We start from the raw sequence: 22,924 nt of genomic DNA on the forward strand, positions 1-22,924 counted from the left end.
AAATTTCCCACCAATTTTTCCGTAACTACGCCGCCATTTAATGTCTCAACTTCGTTCCGCGAGAAGTTCCTTTCTTCCCATCGAGGGGAAACCCCGCGTACTCCTGTACCTCTTAGCTACTCATTGTTGTGGCCGCGCGATGGACCAGGGAGGCTGCGGCGGAAAAAGTTTACTTTACTCGGTCATTATATCGAGCGAAGAAAGTTGCCGTTGTCTACGTTCGTTAGCGCGCCCACTGCGACGCGCACGCCTCACCAAATTGCCTGTTGAAACTCATTAAAACAGTTTCGCACACATGACGCGCGTAATCGTTAAAAGCGCGGCGGGACATTATTGAATATCAGCGGTAAAACGAGGCGGTACGCATCGACGAAATACGATATTATATTTATATATATATATATATTTCGCTTAATCGTGTCACCGTCAATTACCGCACGCGGTAAGATATTGCTCCGGAAGTTTGCATTACCTCTCGTGACAAGTGCGAATGGTTCTCGCTTTCTTGGCAACTCTTTCGCAAATACCGTTCCTTTAATTAAGCGAAACCGTTTAATTACGTCCTTTTACGGACGAGAGAGGAGGACAACCGTATTTTCAAGTCCTTTTGTTCTGTGGTAACAGAGCACGGTGTTTTATAGAATAAGAATTTCGTTTCTTTCACTTATTCCTCGTGTAAAAGAATGATTTATGCGTCGTGATCCACGAGACGTATACGACGTATATTCACACACACACACACACACACACACATACAGGCAAATATCTTTGAAATTTTTACCTTAGATATCGGATCGTTTTAGATCTCTTCATGTTTTATGCAAAGATCTGAAAATTTGTGTGTGTGTGTGTGTGTGTGTGTGTGTGTGTGTTTGTGGATGCATTCTTTGCCGTGACGAAATATTTAAAAATCCATCATTATCATATTAAAAAGGACCACGTATAGCGCGTGAGCTCCTCTATGATACGTCGCCAGATGTCGGCGATAAATATAACGTTGCTCTTTTACCGCTTTCGGATGTGCAATATTTTCTGGTGTCGCAATTGGTGTCACCACATGTTCACCTTATCCTGCCATTCGTAAAATCATTTTTATTTCTCTCGCTTGCGCTAACCGAAATATTTCATCGAAATTTCGCGATTCTTACGATTAGTAAGACACATTATCATGATCTTCCTTTCCCACGAAACATTAGCACGAAACTACCCTGAAAACTTAAATTGTGCCTCTCAATTAAATTTCAATTTATACGTTGTTGTATTGGGGTTGGTGATACATTGTAATAATTGACAAAAGATAGTCAATCTCATTATTATGTTTGTTTAATTTAATGAGGAACGCATACCTAATGATTTGGCGTTTTAACTGTAACATTTAATGAAGTAACTCTTTATCGGTCAATAAATGCGGACGTAACGTTAATGTTGTCTGCCACGCAATCGATGAAAATTCACTGTGTTTGTCGATTCATCCGTTAAACAGCCGATACTGATTGTACGACGTGCATTATGTGAACTAATTGTACAGTCCCTATTTGATTCTGTTGCGCAGTCTCTGTTGCAAAATACAGAATTATTATGTAACAACGTGGATACAATACATCATAGATTTTATTAATATATCTAGTGCGAACCACAATTGTAGTCGTGCAGATTAAGATTTAATAATTAAGCGTGTCGACATGGTATTTTGGTTTATTTAATCCCTGATGTTTGTTCGAATGAAAATCCATTGTGGTCAACAATTTTTTTTATAAATAATTCTTTATTAAATAATTTTATATATATATTTATATCATCTTCGCGTACAGAAAGATGGATGGCTGACGTGTGACTAATTACCTTTCTATATAGATATCATACTCGTAAATAATCGTAATGATATAAAAGTGAAAAATTTAAGAAGAGTCGTTATTTCCATGCAATTTCTCAATTTCATATATCTCCGTAATTAGATATAAACGGGGAGAAAGAGAGAGATAATAAAATTTTCTTAGGGGAAAATAAATTGAAGTACATAAAGTTAACTGAAGAAAATGGCTTTTTTATCTTTACTATATACAGCTTTGCGACTTACTTTGCCAAAGATGCTTCATTTAAACTCACTTTATACTTGTAAACTGAAAAATTAACGGTATCTCGACGCCAGAAGAGCTAATACCAAATTTCGCGCTGATCATATTATACGGCAAATGTGTTGCGAATTTCCATCAAGCGAAAATTTTATTGAGAACACACATTTTGACGTGTGATCCATCGCGGAGTTTGACATTCGCTCTCCTCGGGATCCAGGAGAAAGAGATAAAGTGAGATTAGTAATATGTATATAACTATGAAATTTACACCTTACGTACACAGTAAATAATAAAGCGATATTGGTCTCGATCGCCCGTCGCGTGTCATTTCCTTTCGAATTTGACGATTGTGCACACAAACGTGGATGGCGCGCGTACTCGGTAACGAGGGGATTAACGTCGAGAGCGGTGCAAGAATCGTTCGAAATATCCGTGTTAAATTCACCTCGCTAGGTTCGCGGACTGGAATTTCCATGAAAGTACTAGCAACCCCTAGTGAGATTAGATTAGCTGATTGAGGCTCGTCGGAACGTGAAAATTATGTGGGCCGCAGTGTCAAGATCGTTGGAGATACTCGTTGCCTTCTTCGAATACTACACTACCAGGTAAGATCTCGTCTACACACGTGAGATGTGTGGCGCACGATATTTCCGCGACGAGAGGCGTTAAGCTGCGAGTTGCACATAAGTTCACATTTAGAGACAGACGTCGTAGAGACAGCGCGACGCCGAGCGGTGCAAATTTCTACCTGCGATAATAAGAAAGAGACCCTATGGAGGGACTTAGAATAGAGAGAGCGCGTTTTAAACGCGCGCCCGAATTAGGAGTAATTAAAATTGTCACAGGACATGATTTTTATCTCTTTTATCGAATAAAATTTTTATATGGAATAGAGATGTGTTGCGTTGACGTTTTTGACATGTTATACGAAAAGGGAAGCCCATTTATTTCTTTCTTCTCAAATTACATTAAATTTTTCATCCAACTTTTCATGATATACGATATCCGGGATGAAAAGCAGATTATGTTATAGAATGACGTTTGAGGCCGCCGAAGGATTAAAAGTGAAGTTTAATAATTACGGGAACTTTAATTATTAACTAAGTTTCATTATTTTAATATTTTAATATTTTAATCGTATGACAATTAATGCACATATTAACGTGACGTAAACGTTACTTTTTATATTATTTATGTTTTTTGGCGATATGATACTAAAGTTTTAGTACACAAATTTCGCTATATAGGGTATCTGTTACTTTTTTTTTTAATGCAGTGCTATTTTCTTCTTTAATAGACGCGGCGGGTAATATGTACAGAGTCGGATTTGGCCTTTCATAACGCGACCTTGCCGCAGAACGATTTCTAGGTATAAACACGGCGAAATAGTGTCGCGCGGAAAGGATGCATGAGAAAGTCTTTTCAGCGTCTTTCATGCTTTCCGCGTGTCAACGTGACAGTTTTAGAGCTCCGGGAAAAATTCCGCGGTAGGGTTAAGGGCCACAGGCGCGCGGTGTATCAGCGTCAAAATGTTCGCCACATATCGACGACGGTCCTCAAGGACGGGTCCCGTCGGGCGCGAACACAATTTCGGAATATCCATCGGGACCTATCTCTCGGTTAGCCGTCCTCGATTTGTAGATATTCCGAGGCGAGAGCAGCTGAATAGGAGTGGCAAGTGCTCGCGAAATGGCAAACCGTCGCCTCTCTCGTTTCTAGTATTTTCAGTGCCTTTTTGCGATGATAGGAGGACAATTTCTACGTGCTCCTTTGCCAAGAGCCGTAACGTTCTCGATCTAATACAAAACAGTGAGGAAACTGGCGAATCCGCGCCATTTGCACTCTCACAGCTGACACAATACTTTTTATTTATTGAAACGATCGACGTCGTAATAACGCCCATACATTTGGCGAAAGTGTCTCTCGCCGACGAGAAAAACTGACGTGATTTTTAAACAAGACACCTGTGACTTATCCTACGACTTTATTCTTATTTTTCACATAAAGTATTCTCATTTTATTGAGGATTTTGCAGAGAGGAAATTTGTTTGCTTCTAAAAGGATGCAAATATCGTAATTAGAAGATACGTTTCTTCGGGTTCGTGTCTTTTACAATTTCAAATTAAGAAGTCCAAGTGGAGAGTTATATCTTGTTGAATAATCTCCTGCATTTACTTAATTAAATTTATTTCGTTACGATTAAGCGCAAGACGAAATTTACGATCTATCTACTTTACCTTCCACCGTTACAATGGGAAATATTTGGAAGATGCTTTTAAAATAGTACGACATTTTTCGTGGCAGTATTGCAATAATGTAATCAAAATGCTGAAATAACATTGCCATTACGTTCACGATTTGGCAACAAATTGGGTACACATGCACATATGGGAATGATAACGTCGTTAATCACATATGTCGCCGGAATGCGTTAGGGAATAAACGAACAGGTGACGCTACGAATCAAAATCGGCAACTCGAATCAACTTGTATCAAGTAACAAGTCAAAAGCGAAACGGTTGTTTATTAATTATAATTTAATTATTGTTATATAGGTCAAGATATACTTTGTACGAAAAGAGCTACCTTTAAGTTACCCGTTATACAAAATTTAATTGTATTAAATTTTAATATATGAAATGCAAATTATAATTAAAAGTATAAAAAAGTTTTAATATAAGAAAGATATAAGATATACAATGAGGTCGTGGATGATTATTATCGATAATTTTATTTAAAAAATTTTTTTTTGATAATTAAGAGATATGGCAGGATTGAATTTTCCTTATATGTGATCTTATTAATTTTTATTCTATTATATTTTACATTTTTTATTATTATCATTGATTTAATATTTCCAACTTAATAGATTCCTCAAAAAATACTTTATTCGATCTAAATACTTGATGTAGAATTCGGTGTAGAATCTGCAACCGCACAAAAATTTCTGTTTTAACTTTCGATAATTTAAGCTTAATTAGTTTCTGAAATAATTTTAGTCTACGAAGCTTCCCAACGATATTTTTTTTCGCAAGAATTAATTTGTAATTTTTTTCTCTCAATCAATTTAGACGTGATAAATCCATCTCGAGCTCAGATTTTTAAATAAAAATTGTAAAGTGGAATTTTACTAATTAATGAGGTTAAAACTGCAACAGCCCGCATACGTTCAATTAATTACTCATTTTTAATTAATTCATTTTTGTATGTTTTATGATGTGTTCGCGCCGCTCGCTCTTTAGATTGAGTTAAATCGAGTGTGTTGAAAGAGCGGCGGCGTATGTGCGCCATTTTCGTTCTTATATTGTACTCGACTTGTAACTTTATCGATTAACCTGTAGAATGTACATACACGCGTGTGTGAGTGTACTTACACGCAATGCTATTAATTCCTGAATACCATGTTGGGCTATCTAACGAAACAATATGAGCCACTTCAACGTTTCATACACGAGATGATCGTACATTATTATTATTTTTACACTTTTTGTTTCTGTACCTTTTATTTCTATACTCAAATACGTTATTTAAATTGTCTATATTAAAATCACATTTTTACATACATTCTAGACGAGACGAAAACATACGCGATAAGTATATTTTTCTTGTATTAGAAAAATCCCGATTAACAAAAAGGTATTGTATTAAACGTTTGAAAAGAGCTAACATAAGAACGACTAGTTTTCTTGACTCGGGAATACTTTCCTTTTAGTCAATTGAGATAATGTTTACACTCCAGCAACGAAAAATAAAACTTTACAGTACCTTTATTGATCAAGAATCCTTTTTATTTTTATTTTATACTTTTCTTTGTATTGAATAAATCTATATATACAATAATCTTAATATTAAATTTTAATACAATAATCTTAATACTAAAAAATTAAAACAAATACTAATATACAATATGTAATTAATATAATAATAGTGCTTTCTAATTAGGATGTAAAAAACCACTCAAAGTCACTTGGGCAAAAACAATTGTAATTATTTCGGAAAATTAAGATAAAAGTTTATTGTATTAACAGCATGTAATACTAATTTCTCGCAACAAGTTTCAATGTGTAACTAACGATGTGCGAATGAGCGTGAAGGGACCGATTAAGGAAGTTTCTACAGGAGAAAAGCAGTTTCTTTACGGACCTAATGGCGGCATATACAGTGCTAAAATGATTATAATGTCCAAAGACAATAAAATAATGTGGGACAAAAATATTCCGACAAATTTACGATGGTTCTAGTATGCAACTTTTCTCTTCTTATAATATTTTTTTTCTTAAAATTACTAATTTTACTAAGTAGAACTACAGAATTGTTTTTAATATTACAGACCCAAATTGAAAAGTTGGAGAGATATTCGGCTAAACTTTAAAAAGTAAGAAAATATAAATTTTGAAGAATAAAAAAATGGAATATCGAAGGAATATTTAGTGATTCATTATTAAGCCTATTCTATTATACATAAAATGCAGAACGCAGAATGCGGATCGCAGGTCGCAGGTCGCAAAGGTGGACGTGACAACCAAACAATGGCGTTAATAGTATAATTAATGACGCCTCTGATAGGTTATCGCGTTTGCAACCTGTGACTTGCATTCTGTGTTCTTATGCATAATAGCCTTTGCAGTAACGTACGTGTACTTATATAAATATATTCGAGTTATAGTATTATGTACAATTGTACATTATTATATATATAATTAGGCAATACGCGTGTATTACCTGGTGTTTTGTCACTTATTTAGTGATAAAGATATTTTTGTACACATTTATTTCCCATATGTTGCACAATTTGAGTTCCTGGGGATTTAGATAGCGATTTCATATTGTAACGCATATTGTGAAAATATTTCATTTAAACTCCATTTATTTTGCGGATTTTATAAATCTCTTTTTATACAAATATAAAAGTTGAAGATACCGAAACGGTGATGTCGATACGTCCGAATAAAAATGGTTACGTAAATACTTAATCCCAAAAGTTTGTTAGCTAAAACAAATAGAACTACATCAAGCGAATATATCGATTTCTCGTCGTGTATGCACCTCTATCTTTAATATGGTAACGTATGTAATGCAAGCAGAGAGCGAAACACACCGCTGCTGTGCGCGGCTGATTTAATATCAAAACTTCCGCAGTATCGTCCGCGAGATCGCATATTGTATCCCGTAGTGTGTTGTTCATTTATCAGTACATGTATCTATTTTCGTTTCAGAGTTACTCTGATATTCCTAACAAACACACGTGCGGACGCACATACACATACACGCACGGTATAATTCCTCAATAATGCGAAGTCAAATGTGGTTATTGAATATCGATAGGCGTTTCGTGGTTGTGGTCATAAAGGATTATACCTTAAGAAACCAGTTAATAGCCCTACATCCTACATAATCGATACCTGCAACACGAACGTATAATATGTAAAAAAGAATCGACAGAAAATACAGATGCCTAATATGAAACACGTGCCTAACATGAGACACTCAATTATTTTATAAACGCAATTATTTTTTTTTGTAAATTTAAATTTGCTATCTCATGTTAGTTAATAATGTTCACTAATAACCGTGAAATATTAGATTATAGATGGCAACTACATAGCGAAATATGTACACCCACGTGTACAAAGATTTTGTTTACGTCGCTCAGCAAAGTTTTTTAGTGTACTACATAGAATGTCTGTAAACAAGTATAATTTAATATCAATGGCTTGATATATTGATTTTTGATGTTGTTTAATATTAATTTATGATACTAACCTCAAGTACAATCATTGTATCTTGGTATTTGGTTATTATCTCAAATATTTTAACACTAAAATGACCAAACCCATCAAAATGATGGGTTTCAGATTTCTAGATTAAATTACAAAAACTTTTAGATGATTTTTGTCAGATTTTTAACTTTCGGATTAATTATTTAAATATTAGGAAAATTAAAAATAAAAACTAATATGTAAAAGTGTCAAAAGTAAAAACAAAAAGGGTAAAAATAAATATACATTTAATATTGGTTGTTCTAATGTTAAATGCATAATCTCAACATTTATATGATTGTGTATTTTCTGATATGGGGTACTAAAAAGTTTCTAATATGAAATACAATACGGAGACAAAAAATCTGGACAATTTGTGCGTTCTTTATTGGGAAGAGTAACTTTTAGTTTTAAATTTAAGTAATAAGTTATTTTTTGCTAGAATCTAAGATTTCTATTTTTTGTTATTTATTCTCCCTTTTTATATTTTATTGAATAAAACTGTCTATGATTTGTTATATTAACGTAATTATAATAAATATTATAATTAACACTAAGTTTTTTTACATTTGATTTTTTAATATGAGACCATGGCATATAAAAATGTCCCTGCTTTATATTAAGACATCTTTTACAAAACGAATAAACATTTTAAGCCTGAAAAATAATATCATAGCAAAATACACATTTAATATATTTTAGCGATAAAAGTCGAATATTATTTATTAATCTATTAAATATAAAATCATGTAAAAATTTTAAATTAAACCTTTTCAAGAAAATGTGAATTTTCTTTTAAAAAAAGTGTCTTATAATATGCGTCTTCTTATTTCTTTTTGCTTGAAAATTAAGAAGCTTTGCTTCTAAGCTTTCTCAGTTCATTCATTATTATACATATACATTGCGTGGTGTATAATATCACATATTTTTACACGAATTTCAAGAGATTTAAATAAATCTGAAATTAATAATATGTTAGTCACAATAATAATAAATAACAATAGTGGCTGGTAACAGACTCATTAATATTTTCTACGTGAGATATTAATATATCTGTCTAAAAAAGGTAATAATTCCACATTTTAATGAATGTGAATACGATACATATACATATACATATATTCTCTGATTGTCACTACATCACTCATTATTTATGAACTGGATAATTTCTAAGATAATTTTTACACGTTGCGTGCAAAGTTATACATACACACACTCTCGTACAAGTTTGATCAAACTTTATACCCCCTAAGCTAAAAGGTTCAGAATGATGAAAATGGATTCAGAAATAATGAATGTAATTATTATCGATGGTCGATGTTATTATTTACAGATTATCTACTAATAATTCCTACAAGATGGGCGAGAAATATAATTTTACGTCGCCCTAGTTAATAAAGATGGAAGTACGCGCGGACGATAACCTTATCCAGCGTTAATAAAATTACTACGAATCCTTTTCTTTCTGCCAAGTTTCTATTTTTAACGAGCGAGACGGCAATTAACTCCGAGCGTTTTTGGTATTGAAACATCTTTGTGCTTTCAGCGTTTGTGTTGAAAAGATATTATCGCTTCGTTAAGTACAATTCGCTGCAGCGTTTGCTCGACGACGTTTCTTTGTATATTGCATTGTCTCTAAGCTGTTGAGACTTACAATACGGATTCCACGTTGAGAGCCATTCTTGATCGTGTCAGTGCACGTATTATTTTTCTTCCTTTCTTTGTGACTCTCTCTATTCGCTCCTAATTTGAGACTGTAAACGATGTGTTTTTTTTTCCTTTTTTTTACGACGTTTAATGTTGTGTGTTGTCTCTCTGAGTTGGTTGGATCCTTTTACTCCCTGATCCGATGTTACAAACTCTGACCGTTCGTCCGTCGTGCGGCGTATGCCTGTGTATACGTGTGTGGTCAGTTAATTAATTAATCACTGATCTTTTTCTGTTTCATGCCTCGTTTCACTGTAACGATCGGAACCGCAGAGCGCAATTGGAGTAAGTATGAACGAATTTGTGCGAGTTAAAAAGCGACACTTTTTAACGAACAATTTTTTCGTTGTTCTATGCTGCGCTTCATTTAACTCTTCTCTTCCTATCTTCTTTTCCGATTTCTCTTCTCTAACGGATTAAACTGTCCACGACCGATCGGCCGCTACTTTAACTGCGTAAGTAGTTCCACTTCGTCGGAGAAGCTCTCGTTCAGCTTCTCCGTCTTGACCGTCAATGAGCATCGATGACTATCACGCGACGCTGTTTGTTTTGTTCTGTAGTCGACGTTTGTGTTCACGACAAACTCAACACAACTCTCTCTTTACTATTCGAACTCTACTACTGTCTTCTGTGCCTGTCTGCTACTGCTGTACTGTCAAGTGTACTTTCACAGTCTACTTCTAGTAGTAATACACAGCGCTTTCTGCTCGAGGGCGTCCTGCAGTTCGATCGGATCGCTCGGATCGCTCCGCTGGATTTACCTTATTCTTTACTCTCTGAGATCGCACTGTTATTGTTCATCTGTATAAGTACACACACGATACATACGTAAATACACGCCTGCTATCGTGTAGATATGAAAGATCCTGTTTGTACGACCGACAATGACGTTGGACTAACAGCATTTAAAATACAAACTTTCGCTGTTAGCCCGAGGACATACCCTCGAGATTTTTTAATAGTTACGAATCAACATCGCTCAATTGTTTCAATGGTTTAAAAAAGAAGCAAAACATGTTGCGAGTGGGATTAATCGTAACCGGAATAAGACCGAATAAAATCACTTACACGAAACAGATCATAACTGTCCGATTCGATTCTCCTTGGAACATTTTGTTATATATAATATAAAAATCTAGAAGACGTGTTTCTTGTATCGCATTAATTTGAGTTTTAAGGGGTGAAACAAGCCTCAGAGAAAACGCTTTGATTCGGTAAGATAAAGGAGGAAAGTCACCAACCATCATAAAACTTTTAAATCGACATCCCCTTATTTCTTAGAAACTAAATGCACTGTACTCAAATAACATTATCCAAAACCAGGGCATAAGACGTCTTATGTCTTGATTTTAGACATTGTGCTGTTTGAGTATTAATTAATACTGATAAAAATATGAATCTGCTTAGATAATTAAAGAAGTAAACAAAATATGAAACAATATTATAAAAACTGATATATTATCTGATAAAAGACATTTTCTAGTTTACATTTGTATTTTTAAAATTTTACTTTTAGCTCTTATATAAAAAATACTATCCAAAAACAGTTAATGACATTTCTTTATGTAGAAAAATGTTTTGAATGAATATATGCTTTTTATTTATTTGATAACTATGCATTTAGATTTTTTCAAAATATGATAATGTTCAAAAATTTTTATTCTCCAGATTTAAAGAATTTAAGATTTAAAGAATTGTTTTTTTTTATCTCAAATTAAACCGGTATAAAAAAAGACGTCTTTTAAATTATTGTGTTGAACAGTATATTTTAAGGAGAAACAAGTCGATTTTTGCAGACAGTTGCAACCCCTTACTAAGGGGATGCTGAAGTGCCCCTCAAACTTGATCGGGGTCGACAATGTAGAATCATTCGTGCACATTATTAAGATTTCGTATGTATTCTTTTATAAATTCTTTTATAGATGTGGAAATTCTTTTCCAGAATTAAAGTACATATATTAATATCAGTCTGTAAATTGGATTTTATATCGAGAATGAAAAACATTTTTTTTTAATTCTACTTATTGATTTTTTACGCGTATGTAATCTAAATTTTTGTAGCGCAATTTCGTCTCAATTAGGCATTAAAATCTAATTTTCGAAACTCGACACTATTTGTCATCTACCAGTCTCTATCCAGTATCTATGGATACAAATTTCGTAAGTTCAAACTATAGATCTTTAAACAAATATTACAATGTGACAACTTTAGACGCCACACTCAACTAAAAATACGAACTAACAATTTTTTTCCGTTTTTTTGGTATAAATTTCACCCCATATAGACTGGCAGTAATGTGTATACTTTTATTCTGGAGAAGGATTTCCAAATCTATACAAGAAATAAAAACGAAATTAATTACGACCAAAGTTAATTACAATAGAGGGATCAAATCCGATTTTCGCCGACGCTGATGTGCTCATTGTGCATCATGCTCTCCTGGACGCAGGATTTTTGAATGCGGGCGTGCACGCATTGTGCTATTTACAGGCGGCGAGAGTTGTTAAATACGAGTACACTGTGCGCGTGCGGTGAAACTTCTGCCGCCTATTCTCATAAAACTTAGTTCGCGCGCGGTCGCGCCATTCTCTCAACTCGGCCTGTGAATACAATGAACCTCTCCAGCTGTGCATCCGCTTGGGAGCCCGCTTCGATCCCGCACGGGTCTCTAGTTACGCGTTGTCGAGCGGCGCGGCTGAAAACAACGTATCGCAAAGCGTTTCCGTTATCGCTCCGGCACGATTTACCTATTGTGCGCCCTTAACCTTTCGCACGAACGCGCTTAAATGTCGCGCGCTCGCGCGCTTGTCGCGTTTAGTTCGAATTACAGATCCCGTAAACTCCCTCTCACTCTCTAAGAGCGTCCAGGCGGTTTGCGGAAGTGGTATATGTATATCGAGCAGCAAATCCGTGCGCCCCTAAGTTTCTCGTTTACCCCGGAGGTATATTAATGAGGCGGGCGACGTCTTACGGTAATTATCGCTCGCTGACGTAGTTGCTGAGAATTGGCCGTAATATTAGAACAATATCGAGCAATTAGCGACAGATCGGGATTCGCAATTAGCGAATTAAATTTCGCAGGCGTCACTGTTTTAAGATACGGGGAATGAATTTCGCACGATATATTTACAGCGTGTTGTTCCATTTCCGTTATATTATTATATTTTATACGAATAGACTCTTTTATCCATTTTCAAATCAATTTTGGGGAAATGTGCGCGGGATCGTTATGTGTCGTCTGTTCCACCTTTTGACATTCCGGAATGGTCTGTTAGATTGAAAATAATTGGCAGTACTAATTATCGGCAGTACAAATTATTGGCAGTACAAATTTAATTATAATTTGTGTCTCGTTTGATTTTATTATTGTGCGGGACAATTTCGTAAATGTATATTTTAATTAAACGTAATGAAACGGGAGACGGGAAGATCAGTTTTGTTTCATTATACGACAAAGATTTTGTGATCCAATATCTTTCAACCTTTTACTCAATTTCTTGTTATAAATCCGTCGAAAATATCTGTGTGTCACCTTGAACTCATTCTACATCACGGAAACGCGGCACTATTAATTTTCCGGGTGGAAACCTGTCTGATTAACACTCGGCGACGTAAGGCGTTTCATCAATCAAGCAAAATTTTCGTTTATTCGCCTAAACGTTTTTTCCGCCGCGTGTGGTTCTTATTTCAGAACTGCAGCCGGAACGCGTTTGCTATCGTTTAAGCAAAGTTATGTGGAACGTATCCCGCGCGAAGCAGCAATTTGTTTTGTGTTTTTTTTTTTTGTTATCAATCGTTTCGATACTCCACGGCGTGACGACGGTCATTTAAATTTATGCCGACTGCTCCGGTCGCAGGTGCATCTCGTGGTGCACTTTTCCTATATATCGGCAATGGGGGACGCGGATCTCCGTTGCGCGCGCGGATTTTTTTCCTCATTCTTATTTATGAGTTATGAATAAAGAATCGCGGTAAATAAGGGAATTCGACCGATCTGGTAAAATATTCGCCGGGTGCAGGAGAGCTCCCTTTAATCGGATAAAAGGAATTTATACGAATGTGTGCATCTTTCTCTTTTGTATATTTACAGGTGAGAGAGAAAGAGAGATAGATGTCATGGTTCACAACAGTGTGACGTGATTGACTTCTGCTGAATATATAAAAAAAAAACACACGGAATTGCACTTTTGCATTTTATACGAGCAACATGACTATCGATTACACCGACGTTTCGAAATGATTTAATAGACTTGCAGATTATTTGAATGCGTATCTGCATAAATTGGAAGAGCATGTGAATGCTACGGGTATAACATATATTTAGCTAATGTAGCTCGCGTCAATAAAGATACATTGCTGTTCATTAAGGGGCTACATACACCCAGAGACGTAAAAAATAGGCTTTTTTCTCGCCTTTTTTTTTCGAAACGTAATGTATGTAATTAATCCTAGTTTTCTTTACTTTAAAATATATTCTTAGAACATTCAGAATAAATTTGAACTGAAAATATTAAAAAATGGCGGAGATATTGTCCTCGTCGCAAGACCTTGTTGAAAAAAGGTGCTTCGCGGTGCCAATTGCAGCTCGTACAGAACTTATCTTAAACAGACCAGCCTAGAATTTTTTAAACTGAATGATATTATCTAGTCTTTATCGTGGCCGATTTTTAAAATATCGATTTTTGGCAAAATGGCGACCGTTTAAAGAGCGCGCTTTTCGCGCCCCAGCGTCGCCGAACGCGCTTGGACCTTTCTCGCTATATCCTCCTCCGACAATTTTTAAGGAATCACTTTGAAACTTGAAGGGAGATTCTCAAGACCTTATACTTTACAAATATGCAAAAAACGAAAAATGCATTTTTTCAAAATTTCTGGGTGTATGTAGCTCCTTAATCGAATCTTTTTTTTTTTTTTTTTAATGCAGCTAGTGTAGGAGCAGCCAATTAGAACAACTCACTAGGCGATTGGCAGTGTTGGCTGAGGTGGCTAATAATTCCTGTAGTCTCCTATACATCCGAGGGACTCGATTAATGAACAGCGATGTACAGCTCCAACGCTTGTTACACCTTCGGTTATAATTAGCGAAACAGTTTTTACTCGTTGGAGTTTGACATAAGATATTAATTTGCATAGACACGATATCGATAGTTATGATTCTTTATTGCTTTGCGCGACTCACAGATCCACGGAGCTTGAACACATCAGGGGTATACGATTCTTATACTTCGATACTAACAAGACCACCTCGGCGTTACTGAATGACATAGTCGTCCTCCCCTTTTGTCTTGTAAGACTTGCAATTATTCCTTTGTTTCTCCACATCGAGCATTCTCAGCCTGCAGCGCGCATATTATTCGCATCAACCTTTTTCTTCTCCTTCCCTACTCCCCCCTTTTTTTTAAAATATGTACACGTCGTTAAATTGATTTTTTCTTCAACCGTTGGCTTCAGCCGTTTCTGCACAGTGCTATGCACGCTCCGCAGTTGCGACTGGTAGTAAACAGCAACTATTAATAAGCCGACGACACGGTGGAAGCGTATCGGCTTGCGTGCCTGCGAGAGAATGCTGTCTCGATTAGCAGCATAGTGTGTGCTCGCGGTAGATGACGTGGTACAGTAGTGGGAAAGCGATAAGATTTATCTAGATCCTAGGTCGCCTATTATGCCTAACGTACGTTACGGAAACATATCGCTGGGATGTACCGCCACTGTTGATAAGCCTGTGCATGTGTATCACATGGGGCGAGCAGAACCCCATCCACCGTTCACTCGCCCCTTCCTCTTCGCTGTCAGCAAGTTTCGAATCAGTCGGGCGTTTTTAAAGCCCTTATCTCTGCTACAGCGACGGGGCAATATTTATCTCATTTGGACTTTTGTGCGGATTTAGTGTCGTGTAAAATTAAATGCGGCGGACCAATCGTCAGAAGTAATTGTGGGCGACACAGATTTAATTGTACTAATGCGCGAATACACGTGCGCGGTTCGCGCACGAGTCGTGATCGAACAATCGCGAGCAATTTTCACGCTTCCTGATTCTGGATTAATCAACTGGATATTTAATTCGATCGAATATTTAACGTCCTCAATGTGTATGAAATTATAATTACGGTATAATAGCAAAAGCTCCGCTGTGCGCGAAAGCTAAAGTATCTGCTTGTAGAGATTGCGTAGATCAATGTTTTTAAAGGGAAAATCTTACAGAGGAAAGTAAGACAGCATGAGAGGCTTGTACTTTCTCTTCAGTAATTAAATTCTGTAAAAAGAAATGATAAAGACGAGTACGTTTGAAATTATAAGCTTCCTGAGCGACAATAACGATTAAACTTTGAAAGAAACTTTGTCACAGACGATTCTTCGTCAACTCTGTTTAAAAGCGAGAGGAGACGAGAAAGGGGGAGGAAACACCGTACATCGAGAGTGAAACGCGGACGTGGACGACGCGGTGTAACGAATTTCGCGTCTTTTTTTCTTTCCAGGACGACCGGTAGTCCCTCTAGCAAATCTCCAGCAGGTAGCGGCCCCGCGAGCGGCGCGGCAGGAGCAACAGCGGCACCAGGAAGCGGCGCCAGCAATGCCGGGAGCGCGGAACCCCGTACACCAACCGCCGGACCGCAGAACAAGCAGCTGCAGAATGTCAAAGGAGAACACCCCTCGGTAAGGCACCGCTCCCCCCCTCCTCCCTCCTTCCTCAAAGCTCGTCCTGTGATTTTTCACGCGACGACGTCCTACGACTATCAATTATGATAACGAGTATAATTAGAGACCGTTGCAAAGCCTATCTCGTACAATCTAATTTGCCATATCAAGTTTTAGGATAGAATTATTTCTGTTATTTTATATTACCGTGTAGTACATGTTAATGTTAATGTATTGTACATCTCAATGTAATTTTATATACATTTTACTTTGGATTTTTTTAAATTATAAAACGTATTGTGCATTTTATGCAATGTATAAGATATTATAAACGAGATTATGTTTCGAATTCTAACGCGAATTATATATATATAATGAGATTCAAAAGTTTTTTGGTTTGAGAATATGAAAAGAATGATAAAATAAAACAACTGTTTTTATTTTTCAAATAGATTTTTAAATTTCACACGCACAATTTAAAATTTAGAATAATAAATTAATTTTTTTAAACATTATCTTGCAGCTTCAATTTACAATTAGCTTCTAGTCATCATGTTTTTACTTTTAAAATTATAATTCGATTTGTATGGAAAACATTTATTAGTGGTAAAGAAAAAAATTATTTGAAATTGAAGAGTGATTATATTGGAAAATAAAAATAGTTTTAATTTTTTTAAATATTCTTATTTTAATATCCTTATTTTTTAATATCCTTTAATATCCTTTTTTTAAATAAAATAATACTAACAACTTTTTTCGAGCTTTCACAGTTTGTTCAAAATTAAGAACAATTATTTTTTTCAAGCTAGCAAGCAATTAATTCTGTACGTAATTGAACGTATTTGTCTCGGTGTTGTCTCGATTCTGAAACTAAAATTGAAATTAATTGTAATATTAACGTATAAGCGACACAATTTCGTTTAAAGGAACTGTGTAATTACAACAAAACGCACTTTCGCTCCTGCAATGTAATCTAGTTAATATCACACGTGCTAGCTGAATTCTGATATACGCGGTGAATTCTCGCGAATGTTCCGGAGACGAACGTGAAATTTAACGACCGTTAATTCTTCCCGTTCCAGATATCGTTCTTGCAATACGATTTTAAGAAGATTGCATTTTAGTACAAGTTCTCTCTTTCTCTCCTTTTAACTGTACATATCTTTCCAAAGCAAAATGGGATTGCATGTGGGGGTAGATTCTGCGAAGAAATTTCGAGATAGGTCATCTTTCATGAAACGGAAAGGAAGCGATGGTAACGATCGCGTCGGCGGTCTGTGTGTTGCAGAAAGCGTTTCTACAAAGCAGGTCCATCTCCTTGGTCGACATGTACATCGATAATTCGGAACCGAGCGAGAATGTTGGTCAAATCCACTTCAGTCTCGAGTACGACTTCCAGAACAGCACGCTCATTCTGCGCATCATACAGGTCAGTCGAAGTTTCATACTGGATGCGCACTCGCTGCAACTTGGCTCTTTGAAGCATGCCTGCCAGCCGTTTGCCTCGATATTACTGTGTTTGCGCGTGACGCACGCGTCGATCGCAGGCGATTGGAATATCGCTACGTTCCATTTAAGAGGATCGTAATAATACGCTATGTATACCTACGACGATGCAATTTTATGCAAAATACAAAAAGGAATAGTGTACATACAAGGCTTAAACGTTTCCGAGGATTTCCGAGGAAAACTTAAGGATTTAACGAAGCTGATAAAATAAAGCAATTATTTTTATGTGTCATTTCTTGTATAATCATCTCTTTTTTTAAATATATTGTTTTAAAAAGGTAATTTCATTTTTATATATTTCATTGAATAAAATATCCTGAATATTCTTTTATGATTTAACGCTGAACACATTTATTAGTGGTAATTTTTTCTACGCAAATTGAACGTTGATTTTTAACGGTTACATTTTATTTATAAAATTATGTTTTATTTTCATAATTGAAGTCCGATTTGTGTGGGAAAAATTTACCAGTAATGAAAAAGTGACCTCCGCATTGACAAATAATTTTACAAAATTTTCAGAATATTTTTAGTGTGGTATAAAAGAATAATGATTTTAAAAAATACGTTGTTTAAAAAATCAATATTTTAAAAAATATATTGAAATACAGAATGATTAAAAAATGAAAACGTTATCTTTTTTACTTTATTATCTTCATATCCTTTAGCTGAAAACCATTAGGCTTTGCTGTAAAATAATTAATCGAATCGAAATTCGAAAACACGTTATTGCCGACGTAGATAATTTGATCATCAACCTCCGACTGATGACGTCCACGTTAGGTGCTTGAAAAGCACGGAAACAAAGTAAGTATTTAGAAACAAATGTATAGTCATGAAATTAATTGTCGGGATATATAGAATATTGGGAGTTAATTTTATGTTACAAATCAAAAGCGCACTTTTGATGGAATGCATTACTGGCGAAGGTTTTCACTGCCACTCAAACCTAAAAAATTATATATATATACAGTATTTGTAGTATAAAATAAATTCCCGTATTCTGTATCCAGATAGTTTCATGACGATAAAGTGGCTTTCTCGAGCCGCTACGCGTACAATCGTGTGTTACGTAAACAGATTGATAGGTGCATTTCTCATTGTCACAAAGGAACGTAAAACGGAAGCGTAAAACTGGACATGCCGAGGTGCGCGTACTTCAGGAAAAATAGTTTTCTTAAAATACGGTATAACTCACCTTGGGGTCTATGATTAAGTAATCAAATTATTTGGATTGCTCGTAACCCTAATTTTACGTTTATTTTTTCGAATTTACCAAATTCTGTATTAATTAAAAATTGCAATTAGTCATTCTATCTATTTCAAAGATTTTCAAGTTATACTAGTCAAATCTCTCAATTCGTTCCATCGATATCCGGTTACGCAAAGATAATTTTTACTTAAGTAAGGCACTAATCAAAATATTAAGTTGTTTAACTACAAAAAAAAAAACGTTCAAAATTGTTCCCACAGTAGGGTTACGAACAATCCAAATAATTTTACTTAATCATTGATTAATAACCATATTTTGGGAAAACTTTTTTCTGAATATTAGCTTGATTTAGATCTCTCTATGATACGACTGCACGTCGATAAGGGTCATAAATCGTTGACGGGACACGCGTTGCCATGCCGAAAAACGTATCTGTACATGCGCGAAAATATGTATCCTAGTAAACTGGGACGTGTCATGCATTACTTCCTGTTACAGGGGAGAGGAAATGGACGCGAGAGGAAATGGGGGAAAGGGGGGTTACTTTTGAAACTCACTTCGCGGCCTCGGGGAGAGGGGAGAAAAAGCCAAACGTTTCAACGGGGGACGGAAGGACTTTTGTTGTAAACAAACGCATAAATTCTTTCCAAACGCTGGATCGCGCTTGCCTTGCGCGCGATTAAACCCGACATTAAGCGAAACACTCGGAGTGCATATCCATTTCCTTTGTTTTCCACCGCGAAAATTATCGTGCCAAGATCTCGGTGAAGAGCGTTCCTTCAAGTGCGTTGTCTATGCAATCACACGATTAATATCAATACGCGTAATATACGGACAAGTTTTATACAATTTTTATACATAACGTTTATCCGAGGCTTTAACATGTGATTATCTTTCATTCTGCGGTGACACGCAAAATTGCGTTATCATTATGAACATGTAATATCAATTTCTTCGTACGACGAGGATACAATATGCAGTATGCCTTTTACTTTTAGCGGGGGAAAAAATTATAATGGAATTGCGCGTAGCATTATCGCGCAGTTTATCGAGGAAGCATGCCGGTAAAAATTTTATTTCTCACTCAATTTGCATCCGACCTCCTTTCCTTGACGAATATTTAATCACTATGTTGTTGAATTATTTAATAGAGAGCTTTTGCACATTGCAACTTTTATTTTATTGTATATACGCATTGTATATATTGCATATATATATTTTTAATTGTGTGCACATCAAGTTGTGAACTTATTAAACGCGGCTACTTCTATTTTGCATACTACCTCGCTAATTCTTGACGAAATTTGACGCGTTGCACAACATGATTTTTCAGAGCTATCTCTCTGTTTTCTAGACTATTCGGTTAATTTCGTGCAAAATGTGTTTTTCGCGACTAACACGCCATCATAAACGACCCAGAATGTACCTCCCTCTCCCTTTCTCCTCTCCTGATGAGAGCGGAAACATACTTTTGTCCTTAAAAATTCCTATTTTCGTGGATTCGCGTCTGTCGCGTGGCATGAAAATTTGTCGCGACACCTTGAAAAGTTTAACTAGCGTCTATTCCATTCACATTCAATATCTTCGCAATTTGTAAACTCAAAGGTAGAAATTTCTCGTACAGAAATACCTATGTTACGTATACACATGTGTCACTAAATTACACGTGCTGCAGTTAGAAATTTCGACAATTTGGAACCGAACATTTTTTCCCTTTTCCAACGAAAGAAGGATGAGTAAAATGCATCGATTTTGATTCCTAGAATGGCAAGTAAAAACAGTTTTTTTTTGTAGTTTTTGAGCTGTTGAATTCTGATTAAAAAAAAGTTTTAATTCGTCGAGAAAGTATTGAAATGCGCGCAGCACATGAAATTATTCAATATCTATTAAATTATTGTTGAACTCTACGAATGTTGATTTCTGCTAGCAAACCATGACGCTCTCATTTCTATAATAGTTCACGTTCTACTTGATAAAAGTAAAAATGAAAAAAAAAAGATTAATATCTAAAAACAAAAGCATTATTTACCGATGAAAACTACTTCAAATTTTAACGACAGCATTTGAGAGCATTGTTGTTTATAACGTCTTTCAAGAACTTTTTCCAAAGTACTTTATATTCTCTGTATTCTTGTAATATTTATTACTAGAAATTGTAAGAGTTGCGCAAAACAATATTCTTAGGCACCAGATCTACTTTGATCGAATAAGGTCTTTATATTATTTTGGTGTTTACATATCAGTCGGTTTATTTGATTGTAATTTTACAATTTTATTAACATAGATATTATTTTTATAATAGGTTCTTATATATTTAATAACTTTACATGCTGATTTTAATATTCTCTCTCTTTTGACAAATTAAAATTTATTAAAAATTAGAATCGGATTCAGCAGCTCAAAAACTACAGGAAAAAACAATACTTTTTTGCTATTTCGGAAGTCCAAAATTGGTCCATTATGCCCTGCGTAATCCTTTGACCAAATTCCGCGTTTTAGTTATGGCAAACTTGGAATTAAGTGAGATGAAATTAAATGGAAATTAAGTATTTGTTTAATCGGCGGGATGTAATTTGTCTTTAATGACTTATAAATAAAAAGAGAGCACCATCGCAATCACGCTCGCGTGCAGGGACTCTTCTTATTAGACAGATTTTTATTAGATTTTTTTTTTTAAAGATTTCCGCATAATCTCGAAGTTTGCGCTCGCAAAGTTTCGCGATACTTTAAATACACCTCGAGAATCGTTTCCCGCGAGAGATTCGAGTCGGCATAATGACGTTATGAAGTTTCCGAGAAACGTTCTGACAGGCAAATGAAAAATGACCGTCCACCTCCGGCGCGAATGCCTTCAAGGCCAGACTTCGGGGGCGACTTTTCAAACCGGACGGAGCCATCGCGTAAAGTTGTGGAAAGAGGGCACTTTCGGGCAGGATTTATTTTTCAAAACACAGGCGGCCATCAAGGCCATTATTGATTTGGTTTGCCATCCACGTAACTCCCATTAACACAGTATCGACTGTATTGCGCGCACGAAGTCCGCTCACACGTTTACAACCTGCTTCCGCACGATACTCTGTATTGTCGTATCGCACAAAACTGTTGCACGTACACATACACTGTACTCGCTGAATTTTCCTACACACAGAACTTGAGAGACTTAGACGGGAGCTTTGTAAGATGCGACGGAGACAAAGATATGTATTTCTCACCGAGCCTCCGGCAGACAAATGCACATATTTTATAATATTTTAAACAAAACAACAGCTATTTGCGTATGCATATAAATACGAATAAAGCCGGATTTCAACGTCCGAATAGCTTCTGTACATTTTTATTCCGACATACGCTACGTGTATATAAAACGAAATGTTCTCTCCTTCTATTTCAATGTACGATGAATCGTATCACTTAAAGCGATTCAGTCATCATTTTCTCTTTTTTTCTTATTTTTTAATTCTTTGTGAAACACGCCATAAACTAGTATATCTATCTCTTTACAGTTTTTCTATTTCATAATTGGTACTTTATAATTGGCTTGTGCAGCATACTTCCCATGTTATATTCTTAATACACTTGTATGTTTACATGAATGTGTAAATCTTTTGCATTAACAATAGGGTAAATTCGAGTATGATGGCCACAGTTTTTCAAAATGCAAAGAACATGCTTTTATTTTTATTATTTTTTATTAGCATTTAGTACATTTCTTTACTGAAACTTAAAGTATGTAACATTATCGACATTAAAGAGAAAATACTTAATGAAATTTTTTTTTATCAAAATACTGAAACATAAACAACAAAAATATTTTCAATATATGTCAATATATTAAAAATATTTAAAATGTTTAAATATTGTACCATCATATCTTAATTTATCCTAAGCAAATAGTCAAGATTGATATTTTTTACAAACAATTCATGTTGAAATGAGAACAAGAATAAACCTTAAAGATCTTTATATTAATGCTTTTGAGAGATTGGAAAATTTTTAATAGTAGATGTGGTAGATAAAATGGTGA

The 22,924-nt window shown here is 35.4% G+C and overlaps 1 protein-coding gene across 10 annotated transcripts in view; it reads left to right on the forward strand.

Moving 5' to 3' along the window:
• Positions 1-22,924, forward strand: part of LOC105836540 (synaptotagmin-7) — a 198,775-nt gene that overhangs the window by 165,940 nt on the left and 9,911 nt on the right. For 6 of the 10 annotated variants that reach the window (XM_036284852.1, XM_036284851.1, XM_036284853.1 and 3 more), the window contains 3 exons: positions 9,815-9,826; positions 16,019-16,196; positions 17,467-17,607. In XM_036284852.1, coding sequence (XP_036140745.1) covers positions 9,815-9,826; positions 16,019-16,196; positions 17,467-17,607 — 331 coding nt within the window. Of the gene's footprint in view, positions 1-2,528; positions 2,681-9,814; positions 9,827-16,018; positions 16,197-17,466; positions 17,608-22,924 lie in introns of all 10 variants that reach the window. The other 4 variants (XM_036284849.1, XM_036284856.1, XM_036284857.1 and 1 more) reach the window with 3 other exon arrangements.

This window comes from Monomorium pharaonis, chromosome 3 (genome assembly GCF_013373865.1).
Source record: "Monomorium pharaonis isolate MP-MQ-018 chromosome 3, ASM1337386v2, whole genome shotgun sequence".
NCBI classification, from domain to species: domain Eukaryota; kingdom Metazoa; phylum Arthropoda; class Insecta; order Hymenoptera; family Formicidae; genus Monomorium; species Monomorium pharaonis.